At 36.7% G+C, this 24360-nt stretch overlaps 1 protein-coding gene across 1 annotated transcript; it reads right to left on the bottom strand.

Moving 5' to 3' along the window:
• Positions 1-1014: 1014 nt before the first annotated feature.
• On the bottom strand, positions 1015-23469 carry cabp7b (calcium binding protein 7b). Its single transcript, XM_059358414.1, has 5 exons — positions 22637-23469; positions 5958-6101; positions 5750-5862; positions 5152-5299; positions 1015-5062 (listed from the first exon to the last, which is right to left on the bottom strand). Exons 1-5 carry the CDS (start codon positions 22743-22745, stop codon positions 4935-4937), a joined length of 642 nt encoding a protein of 213 aa, XP_059214397.1. The 5' UTR covers positions 22746-23469; the 3' UTR covers positions 1015-4934.
• Between the last annotated feature and the right edge of the window lie 891 nt (positions 23470-24360).

The raw sequence follows: 24360 nt of genomic DNA, 5'->3' as shown, positions 1-24360 counted from the left end.
TGGAACGGAGGATTGCTGAGCAGATGGAAATAATTTTTTGTTTAATTTTAATCCTCTGCTGCGTCACTGGGGGAATCACTGATCTGACTCAATGTTATTTCTAACTCAGCCAGCTGAGAACACAATTTTACTTCCTAAATAGTATAGATGGCAAAATAATGATCTGGGTTAAGGTACATTATAAAGGTTTTCATATTAAACCTTTTTGTCCATCAAGCCTTGTACAGCTCTCTTGGGTTTGTGACTAATGTATAAATAATTGTCATTGACCTTTTAAAGTTATGCTGAGATGTATACTTAAACCTAATGCAGTTTTACAGCAGAATCCTCATTTAATTGCCATGAGAGTTTTTCTTATCTAATTGTTATTCAGCCATCTTGGCCAGAATATGTCTCTGACTTTAATCAGCTTGATCTCCTGAAAAATTACATTTTCTAACAATGAAACTATAATAAAGGTTATGCTACAACTCCTTTTCACTCATTTTAGCTTTATTTCTCACTGGATCCTTATTGTATGTATATTTGTATGATACACATGAAATATAACAACACTGCACCTCCTTATCCCAGATCTAATCTTCTCACATCTAAACTACTTCATGTCCATTGCTGCTCACCATCTTCTCTTGTTAGCTACAGTAATTGAGTATGCATATCTTTATTCTAAAGCTCAAGTGCTTGTGTACCTGCTACTACATGAAGTGCACCACTATATGGCTAAAAGGAAATGTTTTTTCCTTCTGTGCAGGCTCTGGTCTGTGCTCTAATGCGTGCCTAACATGCCTGATGCTGCACGGTCAGGGTCATCACACCATCAAATCCTGACAGTCCCCCTCCTGATCTGAGTGTTGAATGAAGAATGAGCTCAGAATTTCACTCGTATGTGCCCTTAATAGCATTCCCACCTAGATGTGTTATTTTTCGTATTATATATATTTTTAGACTTGTCATATCCGGCCTTAATTTGCTCCCAATGTCACATTTGTAAAGAGAAAAAAACAAACCAAGAGCTCCTTTTTAATGCCATAGGTTTTTATTGGACTACATGCATCTAAACACCACTTACATTAGTGTATAATTGATGCAGTAACCTCTACATGTGCAGTAACAGTTACAGAAAAAAAACAGCGCTGGCTATTCTCAATCTAGACATTATAATTTCTAGTAATGTCACACAGCAGGATGATACAAATATTAACTAGAAAGGTTACCAAGAACAGGGGAGAGAGAAAGAGAATACATGGACACTTATTGGTACTTGAGTTACTGATGAGTCGCTTCAATTCAAAAATACATTTAGTATCAGATTCATTTTTGTCAAAAGTGACAATTTTTGTAAAATTGATTTCCTTTCTTTCTAAAGTTACTCTAAGTCAAGGCATGGGAGCAGAAGACAAAGGCACGGAACAGAACACAACTACAGTCTAAATCAAATTAATAACAATAATTAAGACAATCAGTCAACAGAGTGTACATAAAATGCTCAATAAAGCACTGTAACATACAGAATAGGACACAATAATTGCTTATATGTCTTGAGACAAGATTTGACACAATAACTATATTTTACATTCACACAAAACCCATACCTTACATGATATGCTCACATGAAGAGGTAATGAGATGTCATATAAGTAGTTCATACATAAACAGCTACTATATATGAGATAAAATATCTGTTTTATTGCCAGAATGATACACGCTGTTTCATATACGTATCCCTCCCGTGATATAGCTTTGATAAACTTTAAGATAAAAAGAGCAAGAAAAAATATATAGCATTTTGTAAGACTTTGTCAAATTTGACAAATATTTGTTAAAGAAAACATTCTGAAAAATGAATCTTAACAAATCAGAAAAGTTGATGTAAGTGCATGGTCTTAATACACACAGGAAATTGTATCTGACGTCCAGTCAACCTGGAAATTATATCAGAAACCTGATTTTTTTTTTGTAAATTTTTTTGTATTGTTTGTTTTTATACAAAACGTTATGCTTACATTCATAATAAAATCACATAGATTTAATGTATCACTTTTCCAAGTAAGAAAATATAACCATGTTATACTTTAAACAATATGTTGTTTTGGTGGTCCATGTAAAAGCCAGAAAACAACACTTTTTATGATATGTTAAATTATTGTTCACAGCATACTTTAAAGTATTTAGTGTTTTGATATTGTCTGCACGTCCACAAAAATATGACATTTACAGGAAAATGTCAAATACTGAGATTTTTTTTTTTTGCAATGATTACTATACAAATTGCATAATTATTTGAATACATACACCAGAGTTCAAAATGTGATCTCACACATAGAACACACATATAATTCTAGTTTAATGTACATGCAAGTGTGTCATGTGAACTGAATATCCTCCTTCCCATTTGCTATAAATATTACAGATAATTTTGTCTAAGCTCTAAACTTGTTGACTTTATTCGCAGCTGGTAGCTCAGGTCATACAGCCAACCAGATGTATTTCACTTTGATTCATTATGACTCATTGATGCACAACTTTGAATTATGCATCATTGTGCACGTATCACTGGCAGACTGTGAGTATGAAACACATGTTTTACAAGTTGTATGATCGTCATTCGTCTTGAAGTCTGGGATTTTTGCATAAATACCCCATGCACACACTCTTGACTGATGTTTCTCAGGGGAATTTTGTCAGTTCCTTCTGTTTTCTGCCTTTTATTTGGACTTTACTGTTCATTTCAGTTTAATTCTTAAATCTACTTTTATAGCTGGGAAAGCAGTTGTTTGATTTACAAATCAATCTCCAAGTGCTCAATCAAAAAGGCTCAGTCTGAGCTTTAAAACAAAACCAATTAATTCTTAGAAAATCGTGACATCTTTAAAAATGGCCCGTCAGATCAGCTGACTGGAGTTTACAGCGTGAGGCTGAGGATCACAGACTGCTACGTCATGTCATTGAACTACTCTCTTTTCTGTTATTCTTTCCAGCAGTGCTGTCCAGTGTATTCCTGTGCTTCTCATTGTGATGGTGGAAACTTTGGCCTTTACTTTAGATTAAAGCAATATTGCACCCTCAAAATTACCCATTTTTAAATAAATTACTCCGTTACTTTCAATTCTTAAAGAAAACCTTTCTTTCCCCAAGCATGCCACCATGTTAAACAAAGTATTTAAACATTTAGAAAACCCTTGATGAGTAAAAGTAAATATTGGCCTCGTTTAAGAGCAAAACTATTTCAAAATATAATTTTACTAATGCTAACACAACTTGTTCAGTATAATCCAAGTCTCATTTATGCGGTTGTATGCATAGTACTTGCCAAAAACCATGCATACATAAAATCATACTATAATCTTACTATTCAAAATACATAAAATTCACAAACCATCTCACAATTGCACAAGCGTGCTGCTCATCCACAGAAGTGTTTTAAATAAGAAGATCTTTGCTCACTACTGTCAAAAAACAGCTTATGACTGGATAAATTAGACTTAGACGGACTTGTGTGAGAGTTTGGGAACTAATGCTTTGATATAGTTTACTGTTGCTAAATGTGGCACCCATTTACTTCAATTCATTAAGAATTTCTGCCACTGTTGAATAATTTGTTCACAGTTGAGGCACCCAAAAAATGTTTTCATGGTAACACTGAATGAGTAATTCATATAGAAATGGTCATTTTTCAGGTGAAGTATTCCTTTAAGGTAAGCTAGTTGGACAATAAAACCATTCTCTACAGAACATTAAACACTTAATGTTTGTATTATCTAATAAAAGTAACAAAGCAGAGCACCTCACCATATTGGCATATTTTTATGACCAAGAGTCTACAGCTGTGAGGCTTTTATGACATGATGCTCAAAATGCCAATACTAACATGCTGCTGTTTGATTGGTATAATGTTAACCATGTTCACCATATTCATCACTCACATTTGTGGAATTTCACTAAGGTCAACCTCAAGGTGACAGTAGAGGAAAAATCAGCTGGTTACCAAATTCACTGGTAAACATCCTAAGGGAACCATAAATGTCTGCACCAAATTGTGTGCCAATGCATCCAGTAGATGTTGAGATATTTTACAGGATAAGGGAAAACTTCACCTGGCATTACAGGAAAAGTCAGGGGATCACGAAAGTCAGTAGAACATGAATTCCCTGGGAATAATAAAAGTCTGTTCAAAATTTCATGACAATCCAAAACAGTTTTTGAGAAATTCGGGCCATCCCTGGAGCCAGAACTCAAGAAAAAGTTGTCAAAACACTTTGAATATCAGATGTGTGTTTCAAATTGGCGGGCCTACTATTTTGTTAAGATTTAGATCACAGATGGTGCTGATTCAGCAAAGTATGTTAGACTGGATATGAGTTGGACTCCTGGACTGAAAACCTTGGCACTGAAACAAACAGAGACTTAAAAGAGACACATTATGCGGTACCCAGTCATTTATCCTTATGTTTTTCTTAAGTGATTTAAAGCTGCTTAATATGCAGCACATCAACATGTTTGTATTGCTTTATTACTACCATCAGTAATATCATTATTGGGTGCATTCCAAATGGCAGAGTTCTCATCAACATTAATTGTTTTGATATACACAGACACAGCAGAGCTATTACTACAGCACACACTTCTACAGTCTGCTTTCCTATCTAATTTGTTAGAAAATATCTGAAATTTGAACCAATGACTTACTCTTTTAGGATACTAATCAGCCCTTGAAATGTCTCTTTCTTTTTACTACGGTATGCTAGGATTTGTGGTCATATAAAACCACTGCGTGACATCATTTTGTCCATTATAGAGAGAAGCTGTGGGTGCCCATCGTTTTGGGTGGTGAATACATTGAACCAAAAAAACAAAACAACTGTCAGGTATTTTGGTTAATATAGGATTTTTCATTGTCCATTCTTATGCCTCTTTGTAACCCGCTGGTGTAGTGTTTACTTCATTCCTCGGCGGAGCATTTGATTTGCTGCAATGAGCATAACGCTGATGATAAATGCAATGGCGAAGGCACAAATCAGGCTTTTACGCACACACGTGTGTTTTTCCTGTTGTGTTGGGCTTGCTGTGAAAAGATTTAGAAAATAAATATTAGTGTCTCAGCAGAGCTTTAAAAACGTCTGAACAATGTGTAAAAATCACTATGCGACATACTGTCAATGTCCACGTGGGACTCCGGACTGTTCAGGTGGTTCTCCTCAGTCATGATGATGTTCTCAATGTCTTTCATGGTGAGGTGGTCACGGAAAGTGTCGTAAAGCAGTCTCTTAAGCTCATCCACAGTCAGTTTCTGCATGTCACACTGGGGGAGACATAAAAACACCAAGAAAGGTCTAATTAGCAGAGGAAAAACTTCCATCTCAAAGCCCCACAGTGACGCAAAGAAGCTGTAGAACAACAATAAATAGTGGTAGAACAGCACAGCTCCTGGTTATTTCTTTGATTATGCAATTAAATGCAAGGATATGAAGATACTGCATGTGACGTACTGTAATTATCACGGTGGTATAGTATGTCAAGGCCAGTTGGATTATTTTTTTCAAGAAAAGTCGTAGAAGTGCATGGAACTATAATGTAGGAATAATGTCAGAGTTATTTGTTTAAATTCTAATTAAAACAGATGACTATGTATCACGCAACAACAAAAATGCCAGATTGGAAGCTCACTCGAAAGAAGAAAGAGGGTTGATTAATGGACAGAGATAAAATAAAAGGTATAGACTTGATTGATGATACTGATGACAACATATACCTTCCAAAACACTGAATCAAAGTCTGCTCCATGAAACTTATCAGGCATTCCAGCGGCAGAGAGTTTAGGACCGAGCAATGTGACAAATTCATCAAATCCCACCTGACCATCACCTGATGACACAGACAGAAATACAGACATGTCACTCATATTTAGGATTATATGCAACAGTCTTGCTGATCCAGAGAGAGAAAGAGGAAGAACATACCATCTATGTCGAGTCTTTGGATGATAACCTCCAGCTCCACCTCATTGGGCATGTAACCCAGAGAGCGCATGGCCATGCCCAACTCCTGCTTTGAGATGAAGCCATTCCCATCTCGGTCAAATACTTTGAAAGCCTCACGAATTTCTGTTGGGAGAAAGAGTGTATGTTAAGAGTGTAGACGAAGGAGAAATTGCATCTTTATATAGATTTATCTCTTACATTTGAGCAGCAGACTGGCTCGGTTGAATAAGTGTCCACACAGTGTTTAAATTAAGAGCTTAAAGGAGCTTAAAGCATTAAGTCTTTGAAGAGTTGAAACTGGGAGTTTTAAACTTTAAAATGCTCTCTTGTTACAAATATTGCAGAGGTTTGGTCTTATTTATTGTCTGTATGTTTAAGCCTGTTTTTATACCTCGCTGAGAAATACCAAAAGGAATTTCGTTGTATATTGTACAATATCAATAAAGAATCTTGAATCTGTTTTGAAGGACACATCAGTCGGACACATTTTATATTTTTCTTATAATCAATAATTCCCATAAATATTTTTTAAAGCAACAGTGATGCAAGCATACTAACAAGTAGCCAAATCCTAATATACTGTAGCTTATTCCCCTGTAATAAAGAGCTCTATTGTTGTTGAAAAACTATTAACAACAAATCAATAAACTACTTTCATGACAATGAAAATTGTGATTTATTTTGAGTAAATTCACATCTACGCCGAATCAGCTCCTGAAAATAGTACCCCCAAAATGGCACTAATTATTATATATTCTCTTATTTGAGTAACAATTGCATATTTTTTTGTGAGATTTTTGGCTTTCGTATCAGAACAATTAGACTTGGGAATTGGGGAAAACACAATTTATATTATTCTAACTTTATTTTATGAGTTTATTTTTTTTATTATGGATTTATACACCTGCCCCTACCTGTGTGTACTTACAGGTGGAGTTACAGTCACTGACCCACCAATCTTTATTAAGAGCAGGGACAGGATTTGAGCGCTTCAGCACAATGGACTGATGCAGAAAGACACTGCATTTGAATGTTTCAGACCACTGAGACTGACAAAGAGACTGTAGTTGATTGTTTCAGTACCACAGAGACAGACACAGAGACTGTATGTAGTTTGATGTTTCAGCACCACAGATAGAGACAAAGAGAGTGTAGTTTAATGTTTCAGCACTATAGAGACAGACAGAGACACAGCACTTGAATGTTTCAGCACCAGGGAGAGAGACTCTCTTTGTGCACAGTAAAATAGAAAAAATAGAATGAATAGAAAAAGTGCAGCCTCTGTCTATATTAGGATTTCTTCTGTTCTGTAACCAGTACTTTTCTTTTAAGAAAGGTTTTTTTTCCGTTGGGATCGGATGGTGCACCTTAGTTGTTTGCTATAGCCTAGATCTTCACTAAAAGTCACCTTCACAGGCATCACCTGTTACCATAGCCGTAACACAATTGATTCTGAAAGAAGGCGGCGAGCAGGTTCATGTGTTTATAATTAAATACAACTTTTGGTAAATAATCCATAAACATTGCAATTTGGCTCGTATCCTCGCCCTGCATCACTGTATTCTGTTTGAAGTGGTAAAAAGAGCGGTTGCACATCAAAGGCAGAGAACCTCGGTGGCTGTTTTTGATGTAGATCCTCAAATATACAACACTCTTCGATGCTTGCTCAGTAGTCACGTGTCAACGAGACGACAAGATGAAACAAGGCGAGCAATTAAGAGAATTGAACATGTAGGAAGTGAAGTTCTACCAATGTATAAGTGATGCAATGCTAGTAGAAGCAGGGAAGGAAAAGTGTTGAGAAGAACAAGTAAATTAACATTGAAATTAAATAACTGAGAGACTGGGACGCTGCCAAGTCTTATTTGCAGGCTCTGTAGCCTATAGACTCAGAAATTCCATCTAACAATTTATTTGCATGCAAATATGTGATCTGTGAAAAACCACCTGCAATTTGCATTCAAGCCCACAAGAAGATAACCCTGACCATCCATCTTGTTTACATGAAAGACAGAGAGAATGCAGTTGAAAAGTGATATCCAACACTGGTGCTCTGAGGCCTTGTGGGGATATTGGAGGAAACTGTTGCAAGGGGTCTTTGGCACAGACATTCGGGTCCTTCTGAACAAGCGCACTGTCTGTACTAAACCTTATATCAGACACAACATATTTGTCTAAATTACAGCCAGCAGTGTTGCTTGAGCTTCGTTATCTTCTCTCAGCACCACCCTAGATTCAATGTCACGACCCCCAGTGCCAGCGACAAATAATGAATTCATTGAGCCAGCTGAGCAGCGGCTGGACTACTGATGGTTTCACACCATGAAGAGGGAATATTTAAAATCATGTACAGATGCAACACGAGTAATTATTTACTTAATCTCATATTTAATCTATCTTCTTATAGAAAAAATAAATAAATTACCTTCTTGACATAGATCTTGTCTCAAATGTTTCCTTTTTTTGTTTTAAGACACTGTTTTGACACGCCACAAACAGACATGCTGCCCTATTTTCTCTCGTTATTATCTTTATCTCTCTTCACCATCACAATTGTTTAGCCTATTTGCATAATAAAAAATAGATTATATTCTGTTAAAGCTCATACTTTTAAAGTTGATATTCATAGAGATCAAGAATCTACAGAGACAATGCAGGCATTTTCATTTCCTATGGATCCACATATAAGTTAATTTATATTAGAATGCAAATGGTTGAGACACAATGTGAACCCTATATGGTACAATATAGAACAAGTGCAGCCTTTGAAATCTCTGATCAGTCTCACCAAAATTGGATCATTATAAGCTTCACAAAGGTATTATTCTTTGTATTATTTGATATCGTCATGTATGACTCATGCTCGACATATTGCATATTAGTATCTCCTTTCAAAGGCATCATTGAGAAGTATATTGAGGATAATAGCAATGCATATTGTACATGTCTGCAAATGCATTTAGACACAGATGCAAGGAGTATATATGATTCCAAAGAACAGCCACCATTGTTGTTTAAAATACGAACAGTGTTTAAAGTGAGCTTTCCTGAAAACATACGACAGACTCAGCTTTTGTTCCACTGCGAGTCCTTGATCAAAGAATCTGAGTAACCTTGCACTTCTCTGAGGGTGCAACAGCTCGGTTATCTCAAGTCAAGGCCACACCATTAAAATCCTTGTACTCTGTGTAATCACTAGATTTTTTTTTTCTAATTAATTCAGCATTTCCCCTGCAGCAGCAAGTAATCAAGGTCTGTATGACCAAACCTTTTAGAGCGCTGATAGAAGGAGAACAGCTTCGCAGCATTTACTTAAATACCGACTCGTTAAACACGTTTTAGCAAATCATTAATATCAGTGTGAAATTAGTTATATCTCAAGTCAGAGACGATGCATTAACTGTAAAAATGCTGTAAAATGTTGTCAGTGACTTACATCTTTTTATGACCAATGTGTCACAATATTTTAGAGTGTCGCTGAGGTAATGGTATTGACGGTAACACTGAGTTAAAGTGAACACGTCATCGGTGTCCAGAGTCAAGGCAAGGGTAGAAACTACAGTGGCCGACAAGGGCAAATGCGCTACAACGGCCCGAAACATTAACAAGAGAAACGTGCTGCAGCTTCAGAAATTCAAAAATGAAATATCCAAAACAAGTACAAGAAGAGAAGCATGTTGCAGATGAAAAATGTGCCACAGAAAACCAGAATAAATTACTTAAATGCAAACGTGCTATTAAAAAAATATGTCAATAACACCCAAAACAAATGCAATAGAAAAACATTGCATTTATTTGTTTCTGTATTTTCAGCATGTTTGCCTATAATATATTCGTTAACAGACTTACTGTTGGTGTCCTTGCTGTAAATGTACCATATAATGAAAATGTTTGAGAGCCTTCTAGTGCTCTTGGCAAAAAAAAAAAAAAAAGTGTCCAAAATGACAAATGTGTTCCACTAGAATTATAAATATGTTAATACTCAAGTAAAGTACAAGTACCTCAAAAATTGTACTTAAGTAATGTTACAGTATTTCGTCACATTCCACCACTGGTATATATACATGCTGCCTAATTCACATGAAAAACTGTGTTTTGCTAAAGATTGGTCAAGCCAAGTATGCACAAAGACAGTCTTACTTACTTCCATGGTAAATGTCTAATCTTTGAAGGTTTCTGTGGTACTTCGAACTGAATGAAACTTGGATATACTGTGTACCGCGAAGGTAAACTGAACTCAGCCCTGAATTGCACACTGCGGTCAGTGGTACTAGAATTTTTTTGGTATATGTGTGTTAGATGGTTCAATGACATGCATATTAACAATAATAATCATATTGTACAAAGATAACAAATATGACCACTAAAATAATTTGCTGTCATTTAGTTTAGAGAGATAATATAAAGTTTGGAACATTGTGTGTCTTCACTGACTTTAGATATAACAATATCTGATTTTTGAGTGAAGTTCGTCAAACACAGGTCAGATTTCTGGACTTATTGTGGGTAAATCATCAGCAACAAAGCTACTCCTTTACAGCTTTAGTTTGCAAACAAAACACTCAGGCCCTGACTGTCAGATACAAATCTGATAAAGGTTGTTTGTTGCACCCAGATTTATTGATGATACACACAAATGTGCATTGACTCATGAGCGTGTCTACCTTTGTCTAAATCAGAGAATACTCTCTTTTATTAAGTTTCCGATAATGTGCATTGTTTACATCCTGGTGACAGGTGCTGCATCATGTTGAGAATAATTCTGGGGGCTGCAGAAGAAATATCTGTTTTTGTTTTATTTTTACTTTGTTGTACAAAAATATCTTTGACGCCCTTCAGTGCCGTCTGTATTACAAATGTTGGCGGATCGAGTCACTTGAGGCCAAATTGAATGAAATTACTTTAAACCGCCTTTTGAGTTAACCGAAGCAGAAGTGATATGGCCGATTCATCACATTTTGCCATGTAAAGACAAAATGAAATATTGACCGACAATTTCATGGCAGGTTAGACCAACAGCTGCCAACAGAGTCATGATGCTGATTGTTTCCTGGTTCGCAAACAGGCTTGTTAATGTTTATTTATTCAGCAATGTGGAGCAGTTTGTTTTAGTTTATTTGAGCGGCTGATTATCACCTTTGTCTTATTAAAGCAGGTGTTTTCCTCATCCTTCTCAGCTCACAGTTTACTTCTTGGCCCAATCCCAAATGTCCCCTGGAACCCTGTGACTTTTAGGTGGCTGTATACAATTTGTGATAAGCTTGAATTCATGTGTCCCAAACATCAAAGTAAAAAACTTCTGCCAACCCTGAGATCTAAACCCAGGACTTAAAAGTCTGCTGACCTTCCAAGTGAGCTAAAACAGAACACGAGGACCAACAGATCCTCGTGACCTTTCTGACCGACAAAGAGTGATTCATGCTGGGTGCTGGTGCGGCTAAAAATGTCTGTGAAAATGGTCCATGACGAGGGCTGATGCCAAGAAGCCCACTGCTGCATGTTGGCAGTGTCTGTGCCACTGGCAGGGGCAGAAAAGCCATTGAAGCTCCTTCTGCACCTCAATAATTTGGGAAATCCCAATAATGGCTTTGAGCCAGAAGAAGAGTGTGGCAGAGGAACATTTGGAGAAAGGTAATAGTGTGACCTGCGATCTCGGCATCTTTGCACCATTATTGCAGCTGTGGAATGACTGAATTGGCACTGTACCGGCACTTTCTACCTGCATATAGATTCAGAAGTAGAAGTCTTGACACAGTTTCTGATTACAGGCTGTTTGCATTTTTCAGTGGATTGAGCATTTTGGTATTTTCAATTTTTATACAGCACCTACTCCTACTTTATAACCAAAAAAACATTGAAATCTTACTTTTAAAATATTGAAACCTTAACTGTGACTAAACTTAACAGAAATGAATATTTGATGGTGCATGTTAAATCATTCTATTGAGGATCAAGAATCTTCTAAAAGTCATATTCAGAGAGTCATAAAATTTACATTTTTTCAAATGCATTTTGGAACATTAGCTCTGTTTGGTGCCACATTTCATGAGTTCTCTTGCTGAGAGGACTTGTTTCAAGACTGCAGACTGAATATCATGTTGTTCAGGCATTTGTCTCCAAAGTCATAATTAGTGTCAGTATCAGTATTGTTGCTGAGATTTATAAATATACAGCGCTGTCCAGCCTTGCTTTAAAAAATCGCTCTACTGGCTTTCTGCGTAATCGGGTTCTGTGAGACCAGAACTTTAAGTGAATTTACTGGGAATACTAACAGGACAAAATTGCTTTCCTGCAATTCTGTACCATCCCTGTCCATTTGGAGTAGACGCTGGAAAGTGTGTGAGGCTTCAGAGCAAACAAGTGTTGTCCTTTGAACAAAGAACCAAACAATCTTACCCGCCAGCACTCAGAGAGCCCAAGAGTGATTGTCCAGTTCACTGCTTAAATCCCTCCTCACCTTCAGTAACGATCATGACATTGCACAGGAGACAGTAATGGAGTTAATACAGCAGGAGGTAGATGAAGGGGCTCCACAGGAACTGAAGAGCAGAGACTAACAGCGGGCAGTCTTCAATCTCAAAAAAAGTTACTGTAAGTGTATTAACATGAAAATATTCACACTCAGTTTTGTCTAAAAAACAGTCACCAAGCTCAAATCAGATGTCAAATTCAGTTTCTAACCTAAATCAGCTGCTTTATTTTCTCCTGTAGACAGTCTAGTCACATTCAGAAACTGAGCATTAACTTGCACAGAGGAGACTCAGGTCTTTCCTCTAATTGCTATCGGCTAGTCAGGATCAAACAGGATCTTTCTGTCAATCCTAGTGCAGCCAGTTTCTGTGATGAAAGGGATGTAAATAAAGGCTATGGATACATGTCTTTTTACACAGGAAATGAACAATCTTAAATTATTCACCATTTTTTAGTACCCTCAGTATTCAAGTCCAGAGGTGAAAGGAATCACATGCCTCAATGGATATTCTCCACCAGAGGCATGCTGCAGGCCTGGCTGCTGGGCTACAGCCACGGCTCTTCCTCTTTCGTCACTCTGTGTCTTTGTTTACTGCCAAAATATTTAATATGAAAATGATTTATGGGCTCATGCAACCACTAAATCTCTTGTGGAAAATGTAGACATTCCCGTCCCCTCACACACGGGCATCTGACACAAGCACACACACAGAGTTGCCACACGCTAGACTTAGTGACTTATCAGACCCCCTCAGCAATAGGAGGGAAGCAGGATGTATACACAAATCTATTATATTGTAGATAATTCCCATATATACAGCTCACATTAATATTATTCAGCCCCAGGTGTTTCAAATGCCTACACACTCAACCGTTCTCCACTTAAAAGTAAAGATTGAGGGGTTTGTGTGTTCCCCAAACGTAGAACATAGTTTTCTTATCAAAGGGAGTTGAAAAAACTTGGTTAGAAGATATAAATATTCACTGGGAGATGAATCACTGACTCTTTTCATTAAATAAGAGCTCCTCCCAGGTGGTTACATCAATAATGGTATGATGACACCCATGACATCCTTCTCTCTGATAATGAAAGGGAAAACGTGTGAATCATATTAACCAGAGGCTACAAAAATACAACCGGGAGAGCTCCATTAAGGCCCTCTTAATGGAACAGAAATAGGTAACAAAAATAGCGTAAAAGTAATGCAAATGTGCAAATAAATATAGTACAAAGGGATGTAAAAATACCACTAGATTGTGTAGCACCCGCCAAGAACATTTTTATCTTGGAGCAAAATCCATATAGTTATATCTGACATTATGAAAGAAGAAAATGCTGAATACTTCATTCATACATACCTAAATTTAATCAGCACAAGCACCAGGCTTTTTAAAAAATGACAAAAATGTCTCAGAGGTGTCGCACTGGATTCACACAGTTATTGCAACTTCATCTAAATCTGTGAAAATTTGTCAAAAATGCAACATGTTGAGTCTTGATGCGACAGGACATGATAACACCGACTTTATTGGCCCCCATGGAGATTCTTATAACAACACGTACACACAGTAAAAAAAGATAGATCACCCCATCATCACAGGTCGCACATGTTTACACCTCATCTTTCTTTGCTACTACAGATTTACTGCTTCTTCACATTGTCACATTTACATACAACACACACACACACACACACACACACACACACACAGTGAAGATGACGTGCCGCAAAAGCCCTGCAGCTAAAACACCTCCCGCTGTCAAAAAGTATTAAATACTCCCACTTCCTGCAGCTCTTTGCAGCCTGAGTTGGAACTACGTGACTTGATGTTTTTCGGAAAGTTATTAGGAATGATTTACAGTTAAAGCTTGACTTTATTGGCAGTGGCAGCTGTTTTGCATGACCAAATCAAATCGAAACTTTTTGTGTGATTTGCTTTTTGCTTCATTTTTCAGGCTTTATGCTGTTTTAAGTTTAACTATGATCTTTATATGTTTTTACGAAGCCAACTTTTTGGCCAACTTTTCTTGATAAAATAAGGGCAAAGTAAGAAACAAGAATGCAAATTATGCATAATTAACATGTTGTTTTTTTTTTGCAGTGCGAGGTATTGCTAACTCTTACTTTCTGTTCTGTACATTGAGAACAGAACCCATCACACTTTAGCCTGTAAACTCTTTGCTGTAACCTCAAGCTGAATCTTTGCAGGTAGCTCTTCTCACCTCTGTGAGAGTTTCCCAGCTCAGTAGAATTGTTTGTTCGACAGACAGAAAAGGGGAAAGTAAGGACACAATCTCATAATTAACATCTTGTAGCAGCGTTAAACAATGTTAATTGAAACTGTGAAGGCGGCCACAGTAATGACCAGACATTTGTCACTGACCACAGAGGAAGCCACGTTTAAACTACAGCACAGATGATGGAGTGTTGTGTCTGTAGTTTTTTTAACCTTGTTGTTGATGTATATATAGCTCACTGTGAATATATAAAATAAACCTTCATATTACTTCACATATTTCACATATTTCCCATAAACTAGTTGCTTATTAGCATGCATGTTAGCAGCATACTGGCTCTTTATTAACCTTTTTATGAAGACCATATTAATGCATGACAATATTTTACTTGAAGTGTTTCCCCACAAGGATTTGTAATGCCCAACTAACTCTAAATTAAACTGTCTACCTCAGAATATGTTCTTCATCCTAAAGTGAGATTTTGCTCATAACTAATTCACAAGTAGTTTGACACTTATTAACCCTGACAGGTTCCCTATTTTAAAGTTGCCTCCTTTTTAAATTTAGTAAATCCATTAAAGTGCACAACTACTGCAATGAACAGAATCTAAGTGATGGGTTATGCATACTAATATGAATGCTAATAAGCACCGCATTAAGGGTGAAAAAGTGGACCTTTATATAAAGTGTTACCAAAAAAAAGAAGCATACAAGAGCATCTCCAGTTACTGTAAATCCAGCCTGACAAATATTGCTGTTTGTGTTCAGTATATTTACAGTTATAGATCCCTGGCAGCTGTAATATTGTAACAAACATATATTGTACACATATACTCGTGTGTTTACAACTTTGCTACAAGAAAACACTCCATTTGTTAGCACTAAAGAAGACAGCTTTGAATACAAAGTGGAAGACGGGCTACACTCCACTACAATGCCCGATGTCTGGGGGATTCTCCTGCAGGCTCTGATCTATAAATACTGTTCACATCCTCTGTCAGCGATGCACCGAGGAGTGATACAAGCTCAAAGAGACCTCCAAGAGTGGAACTGCCGGGAAGTCATGACTGTTGAGCCATAAAACGAGAGTCTTATCAGGTTCAACACATGTGCTGTTTAAGTGCCTGTCAGTTTAACTTAAACTTATGGTCTGGGCTTTAATTATAATATTGAAAAACTACCCTGCCATTAAATAGGTTATTTAGAGTATTTTAAAAGTACTAGATATCTAATAATGGTAATTTCCAATAAGGCTAATCCCTCAAATATAAAATAATATTTCTAGAGATCAGTTTATTACCTCATATATATTGTATGTGCATAATCACATTACTTTGTATAAATTTGTGAGCATAATTATCCAAGGATATGAATACATTTTAATGCATGCCAGTCAAAGTATCAGTTATCCCAGCCGTTCATGCATAATGTGCTGAACTTGGCTCTGGACCTTGGTTTTTAATATTGCGCTCATTAAATGGGGACACACTTGGCACAGCATAATGTCCATACAGACATTGACAAAATTATGCTCAGTGAGCTTTCACACAGGGTAAATATACACATAAATGTTAAATGGATGTGTTGGATATGAATAATAAAGTGATTACTGCGATGTCACTGGCATAAATCAGAAGTATTAGTGAGAAAAATTGATGTTCTCTTCCACTGAGACATATCCATAACCAACAGTAACAACCTAAAGGTGAATCATTTAAGGAGAGACATTACAGGCAGAAACAGTTTTTTCATGCACTTGTCAATTTGGAGGTTTTGGGCTGTTTAACATGTCTTCTTTCAGAAAAGTGGAAAGAAGACATCCAAAACAAACATTTACGTGTATATTTTCTATATTTGATCCATTTGCGCCTGTAGATTTCTCCTAAATTCACTTTAAGTTAGCGTTCTGTTGCAGCGTGCAGTACCGCAAATGTATTCTAAACCTCGTCATCACAGGCATCGTTAGAAAACGCCATTTCTGCACAATATTATGTGTTTAACATGTTCTATATTGCTTTTGCTTTAAATTAGATTCAATCTTTTGTCTCCAAATAGTCATTTCCATTGAGAATGTTTAAAAACCTTGAAAGGCCGTTTTCTCAAAATGTGTTGTTTCTCATGCTCTGAGCCATATATTTCAACTTCAGCTAAACTTACAGGCACCAAACTGACCAGTTTTAATCCTAACTATATTCTGAAGATTTTTACAGAAGGGTTTGTCTATATATCACTCATACACTGATCTATAGAACATTTTGTTCCTAAAATCATGACAAAAAATGTTTTTGACAGTATGTTCTGATTTATGAACAATATAACAATTATAAATGATAAAAGGAGATATATCAGTTTCCTTCTGTTAAAAACTTTTAATCTAATAGATCAACAAAAGAAAATAATAACTTTGAGATTTGCTTCATCAAATGTTCATATGTCTGTCCTGGAAATGTATGCAAATTAGCCCATTTGCATATCTAAACATAAAATGTCAGAAAACTTTTAATGTAAAAAAATATTTGGTAACGCTTTATAATAAGGTCCTTTATAACCATTAATTAACAAGTAATAAGGCATTGTTCTCGCTTTAGATCCGGTAGTTGCAAAAAGCATAGTTAACTTATACTTATAATAGATGAGCAATAAAGTATATTTTAATATCAATAAGCAAACAAAATAAGATTAATAAAGGCATGGCAAAGACATATTGGGTGGGTCATGGGTGTTTATAATGCAGTTATTAACACTTATATAACCTTATAAACACACAATAATGTTAATAAGCATCTCGTAAGGACTTACAAGGGCCTTATTACTTGTTAATTAATGGTTATTACAAGGACCTTAATATAAAGCGTTACCAAATATTTTCTTAATGTAAATAAACAAACTGGGGAAGTTGCAAGGTGATATCTATAGGCAAAAATGACCCTATTCACCTGTTGTGTCTCCTCTTAAAAGATTATTGTAGCTGAGATTAATTGGATGACAGGTTTAAAAAAGCTAAATAAGCATATGCAGTGTTCTTGGAAGAAACCGTAGTGCAGCTGCTGGCTCAGTAGAAATGGTTTGAATGCATATCAGGGTTTATGACAACTTCGTGACACAAGGGCGAAGAAAAGGGCAGGAAGCCTCGCCACTGACCCTGCCCACCTAGGCAACCATCTGTTCGAAAAACATTCCCTGGAAACCGCCGCTCCATTAAGAGCTGTGAGTACTTAATCAGCCCTCATAAAGCTCACCCAGTATAAACAATAGTGTCTCCATTCAATGCAAGTGGCTGTAATTCTCACCACTGTTAATGTATTCACTATGATTCATAGAGATTTCTCTAAACATCGCAGCCAGTTTCCAATTTTTATGCTAAATGCAGTTTAATATTACAGATATGATTGTGATCCAGATAAAGTGTCAGATTAAAGATCACACATCTCTTCAATAGACAGGATTACAAAGATTAATAGATAATCTCTATGGAGTCTCGAGTGTGCCACTGGAATAATTACCCATGTTTTATTGGTTCATTATAATCATTCAATTAATTGCTGCATATTAATTGAAATCTCCAAAGTTATTTGTTATAATTACATTTAAGTTATGCCACTTGCAGAAGTGTTTGTTATACAGTATATTTGAAAAAAAATCCTTATTAAATGTGCCAGTAAATAATTCAGTGTCATTAATCTCTTTTTATATGATGAATAGTGTCTTCGTATTAATTTCCATTTGACAATTTGTCTTCTTCTTTAACTTTTAAATTATACAATATGTTTTTAAAATTCCACCATCAGAGGAAATGAAGTCATCTGTTACAGGCCCTAATGTCTTGTAGAGAAGACGTTTTATTCTTTAATAAAGACACTAAGAGTTGTCTCAGTTGGTTGAATTCACTCAGAGTGTTACTGAAACAGCATCTGGTCACCATTTAAGAAACTGCAGCTACAGTCATTTCTGCAGTGGCTTCAGCTTTGAACTGAGGCGTTCCTGGTTGTATTCAGATCCCTTACTTAAGTAAAAGTACAAATACCACACTGCAGAATTACTCCTGTACAAGTAAAAGTCCTGCATTCAAAACGTACTTCAGTAAAAGTAAAAATGCATCAACATCAAATGTACTTAAAGTATCAAAAGTGAAAGTACTCATTATGCAGAATGGCCACACTCAGATTTTTTTTAAATATGCTAAATATATTATTTGGTTATTATTATTGATGCATTTTCTTGTTGTCCACGTAAGGCTAATTTTAATATACTTTTATGTGGTTTAATTTCTAAACATGCATAATCATTTTAAATTGATCGTATTTTTTTCATGTTAAATCTTCACCTGAAAATTGACTAAAGCTGTCAGCTAAATGTAGTGGAGTAAAAAGTACAATATTTGCCCCAAAATGGAGTGAGGTAGAAGTATAAAGCTACCTATGTGGAGTAAAGTATAAAATTGTACTTAAGTCCAGTACTTGAGTAAATATACTTAGTTACATTCCACCACTACTTCACCGTAATCCTACCAACATGTTTACAATATGGGGTCTAATGACTGTGTACTATAAGCAACAACCCTCATAGTAATATATCTGTTAATTGTGGTTTCATTTTCATTGTGATGTGTTTGGAAGAGATTGATTAATAAAGTTTTGAGAAGATGTACACTTTTTTTGTCAACAATAAATCACATTTTCACAATCATTTCATGGAAAGAGGTAAAAAATATTTTATTCCAACTTCATGAGCAACCGTGTATTTCCACGCATTCTAAGCATTATTAGTTTTGTAATTAATTTACGACAGCAGATTATTATTATACCATTGAAAGTTACAAAGCACATATGGGAATCTGTGTCTGTCTCCTCCACCCTGTTACTGTCTGCGATGCTTTAAATGCGGACCCATGGCAAGCATTTTATCAATCTATTCTGTTTTATCTACTTAACCTACATAGGTGGAATTGGGTGCCTTTGACTGGTGTCTCCCAGGATCCCATAATATATTTATATATTTTCCACTAAAAACAGAAACTTCTTTAGTCTTTAGGAACAAATGCATTAAACAATGCCATGAGAAGCTGTAATAATAGAATGAAGCACCTATAAAATAGGATAAGAAGTTTACCTCTGGGGTGTGTGGGTACCCCAGTCGGTAGGATTAAGGTTAAACTTCAAAGTGTGTGATGATATCATTAATGGCCTGAAGAAAGTTCTTTCAATGAGTAATATCGTCTTCTCTGATCTTAAAAAGGATGGCGGAGATGAGTTTTTCACCCTCACTTCACTGTTCATCATTGATCAAATGCGATTCATTCAAGTCACCATAACTGTCATCTGTTCTACTTTAAAGACTTAAAGAAGATACAGTACGCATCATCTTCAACACGGAAAAATGCATTTTGTGCATCTCATTACATTCCCTGCAACTTTCTGCCTGTTTACTGGCACAATTTGTCATTCTTCACAATTTCACCTGAAGCCAAAACTCAACTAATCTCTTAAATCTGTTTATGGAGTGTAGTGCAGTGTGTCTCATGCTGTCCATGGAGTGGACATACTCCGTCTCTTTGCACAGGATGCAACGTCCTTTTGTCCTTGTCTTTGTCAGTGGGCACTAAAATGGAAGTCAGTGTGTCTCTGCAACAATGTCACCAAGAGAAGTTCCTGTTGATTAAATCACAAACAGTAAGTCACAGGGGTTCGTGCTCACCTCTCCTATTGTGTCAAACTTTCTATTGGCAAGATCTGTCTTTATTAGTATCACTTGAATATATTTATAAGAAGAGATGTTATGCTATATTATAAGCATTATATTGGACCTCACATTAAGTGCAGCTGATACAGTGAACTTCTAAAGGAGTAAAACCAGAATAATTTATTAAAGAAAAAAGCAATTAGCAACAGGGTGACCAGATAATAATAAATCTATATAATCTGTAGTCTGAACTGCAGTCGTCTGGACCCAGTGTCTGAAAATTATTCATCTGGTTTGTCTGGATTCTATCAAGTCAAAATAAAGACACACAGTTACTGTGTTTATTCCTGGTGTTATTTGTAGTCATCTCAAAGATGAATCTATAGCAGCTCAGTGATGTGTTTGTAATTCATCTCTCTGATGATTCTAAATTACACTGGCTGTATGTATATATATATATTTATATATATGTATGTATATACGCACCTTCTAGGAAAAAGCAATTATCATAAATATGATTAGGGAGAGTAATTATGAGAGTTGAGCAATTAGGGAACTTCTGCCCTGCAGTAATTAAAGATTTTGGGGATGAAACCATATTTATTGGCCGGTTAGCAGACCTCTGAGGGAAAAGGGAGCAATTTTCAGTGAGAAACACTGGACCGCATTGCAACAGCAGCAGCTCCCACAGTGTGTGAAGGTGGAGCAGTTTTTGTATAAAGGGTAGTTGTACAGTAAGTGTGAGGTTGCTGATTCAGTCCGTCTGTAAACGGATCATCTGAAACTCTCATAACTCCCTCAAGCAGAGTGCTCTTTAACACAGTGGTGACAAAAGGCAGAGCCCTGTTTACTCAGGTCACTGCTGAGGTGTGAGGCCATGTAAATGTAGCAGTGAATTATGTGCTCAGTGAATCTTCCCTAGGTAAATACATTCACGACTGAATGGTCCGTCTCGGCTTCTGTTCTGAATATTTAATGGCTCTCAATTATAGTTTGAAAAGATTTCTCCATTACTTGAAAAGCTGCTTCGTGTGCAACACACAACACTCTATTTTACTGTTGCTCTAAATTTCTTTGCTTTTCCATAGCCAACCTTTTAATTAAATTTATGTCGTCATTGCAGATAGTGGATTTTCAATGTCAAATGAGTGGCTCAAAGCGAAGGGCAGGCAGCCACTTGTGGGCCCGGGCAACCTACAGACAGAAGAAAGGGAAATGGAATTCCCTTCGCATAAAAGACTCGGTGATATCAAATCTGATCTGAGTTATCTCTTTATTGTAGTCTGCCTGGCTTTGCTCCAAATCACTGCCAGCTGTGCTTTCTCATTGTGGGCACCATTTGCCAAAACAAAACCTTCGTTCTTAACAGATATGCACTACGGTTACTGTAGCAAGAACGATCATAATGCTCCAATGAATCTTTTAGATGGCCTAAGTACAACGCTGTGCTTACATTTAGTTTTTTTATTAATTAATGATGAAATGCAATAGATCAAACAAACCGGAAAGAGATGAGAGGATTTAATTTAAGACTCAAAATAAATCAATCTTCCATCTTATTAATGGGTTTTATCAGCCATAGATTTTCTGGAAATAGTACTTTAATCTGCATTTTTATAGCCATAAGTTTGTCATTCACCACAGCCCCTTTCCTCCATTCCAGGCTCCTTAAGGCTTTTTGGGGGGGCAAATTTTAAGCCTTGTGTCCCTGAATCTACAGCCCTGTCTCCTGACTGAAGCAAAGATTACTTACAGTAAGTGAAATTGAGGGTAATTAAGGCTGACAGGTGCCGTGGATAAAACCAGGAGATATGTATAAAGATCTTTATGATAATGCATGAATAACTTGGCATGTGTTATGTACTGTTTGTGCTTGAAAATAAATTGGATTATTAGATATGTACTGTAATTTTAAGAGGATGATGTGACATGAATTGATGAACAAATAAGACAAAGATAAATAAGACAAATAAACTATTTTGGGAGTGTTTCAAGCAACAACATGCAAAAAAAGTGTAGATATTGAGCAGTTTGAGCAGATTTTATGCAACATTAAAACATAATGTAGAACATGTGTGTTCTCACATGCCGACATACAGTTTTGTGCACACACAGTCTGATTTGTGGATGAGGAATAGAAGCGCACCCCGGCTGGAGCTCTCCAAGGTCCTGAACTGGTTTTCCAGGTTGATTTGCATGTAACAGCACACACTTTAACATCACACTAACATGCAGACACAATCCACCCGAGCAAACACACCAGACTCACCTTCCACCTCATCTTCAGGCAGGATAACAGGGGTCCGGTAGGTGAGGACATCTGGAATAGTGCAAAGTCCCTTGTACATGAACCTGGTGGTCACAGCACGCACTGGCATTTCTGCGAGGGAAAACCAGTAACTGTGTCGCGATCTTCATATATCCTAGCTCTCCTAGAGTTTGGAAACAGACCCTTTGCTACTGTCCTTGATAAACACAAGCTCAAGCAAATGAAACAGGAAACCCCCCCTCTCTGCGCAAAGTTCAACCCTCGTCGTGGTTTTTTCTTTTTCTTTTTCTGATAATTACGGTAATGTGAATACAATCACCTTGCACTGAGCTGCGTGTTTAATCAGCGCAGCTTATAAATCGCCTTTGGTTTTCAATGCATAGCCTGAAGCAGATCGCTGTAAGCAAGATATGAAGATGTCATTTCATTAAAAAAAAATACATAGAAAACTTTTACTTGCCTGATTCAGATATAGATTAGCTCATATTGAAATTGATGCAATCAAAGCGAGGCTACTTCTTGCTCCCGAATTTGGAAAAAAATGATTATAAATTAATTCGATTTTTTTTTTTTTTTTTTTGCACTATATCGACCTTTTCGCTGTTGGTTTCCCTACAACGCGTCTTGTTCTGTCAAACTGTGTATCCACGACATAATCTGCCTCACTTTTCCTTCTCTTTCTCGTTTCGGCATCTTCTTTCAAAAAACAAAAAACAAAAAGCGAAACGATGATTCAAGATCTAAAAAAAAAACGGCAGCGCTGACGAGCTGATACTATCCGCTAAACGGGGTACAAACAAAATCTTGTAACATTTCTTTTTTTTTTTTCCTGGAAAGCAGCTTCAAGGGAATCCTGGGTGACCCCCTTCTCATCTGATACAGACACGCTGTATGAAGCACTGCTCCTCTCTCTCTCTCTCTGTGTCTCTCTCTCTCTCTCTCTTCCCCTCTCTCTCTCTCCAGCTGTCTGCTCCAGTCTCATTTGGGCTCCCACAAAGAAGCATGCACACACACACACACACACACACACACACACACACGCACGCACACACCATCATACTACTGCTGCCCCTGTCACAGCGGAGTCGATTGACCGTTTCCAAACTGTAATGTGATTATCTTCATTCTCTGCACTCCACCAGCCTGTATCATAAATGTTAACACAACCCAAACACATATTCTGGCAAATATAAAAGCTTGTATCTTTAATGCATAAAAAAAAGGGAGACTTATTGCAACAAGTGGGGCTCTTGGGCTCTTTGCCACAGCAGGCTGCAGGCTAAATCGAAGGTGAGGGACTAATCGTGAAATATCAAATTAAGCCTCAGGCTACTTGGTATCAAACAGGCAGTCAATAAACAGCTCATAATCAAACATGGATTCAGTGAAACGGAAAATAAAAAACCTTAGCTATGGTATGAGAGGCTTATTAGATAGAGGGATGTGTCCTATATTGAATTTTTCCAGCATCCTATATTCCCCCGCTCATACTCTCATACACTCTTATTTCTGGGAAAATGTTTAATTTATGTTTCCCTGGGTCATCATGTTAAAATCACCTATTTATCCTCCTTAAAACCTCAGCCTCAAATTTGACAGTTTTCTTACTTTTATACTCGATATTACCATTCAAACTGCATTCTAACCGTCCATCTCCCTTTTGCAATTTAAACTGCGAAGCCCTTACCAGTCTGTTATAATGTTAGTTAGAGGGGAACATAGGC

The sequence above is a fragment of the Centropristis striata genome, chromosome 19 (genome assembly GCF_030273125.1).
Source record: "Centropristis striata isolate RG_2023a ecotype Rhode Island chromosome 19, C.striata_1.0, whole genome shotgun sequence".
NCBI lineage: Eukaryota > Metazoa > Chordata > Actinopteri > Perciformes > Serranidae > Centropristis > Centropristis striata.
Note: the sequence above shows the minus strand (reverse complement) of the source record. Positions and strands in the feature narration are given on the sequence as shown.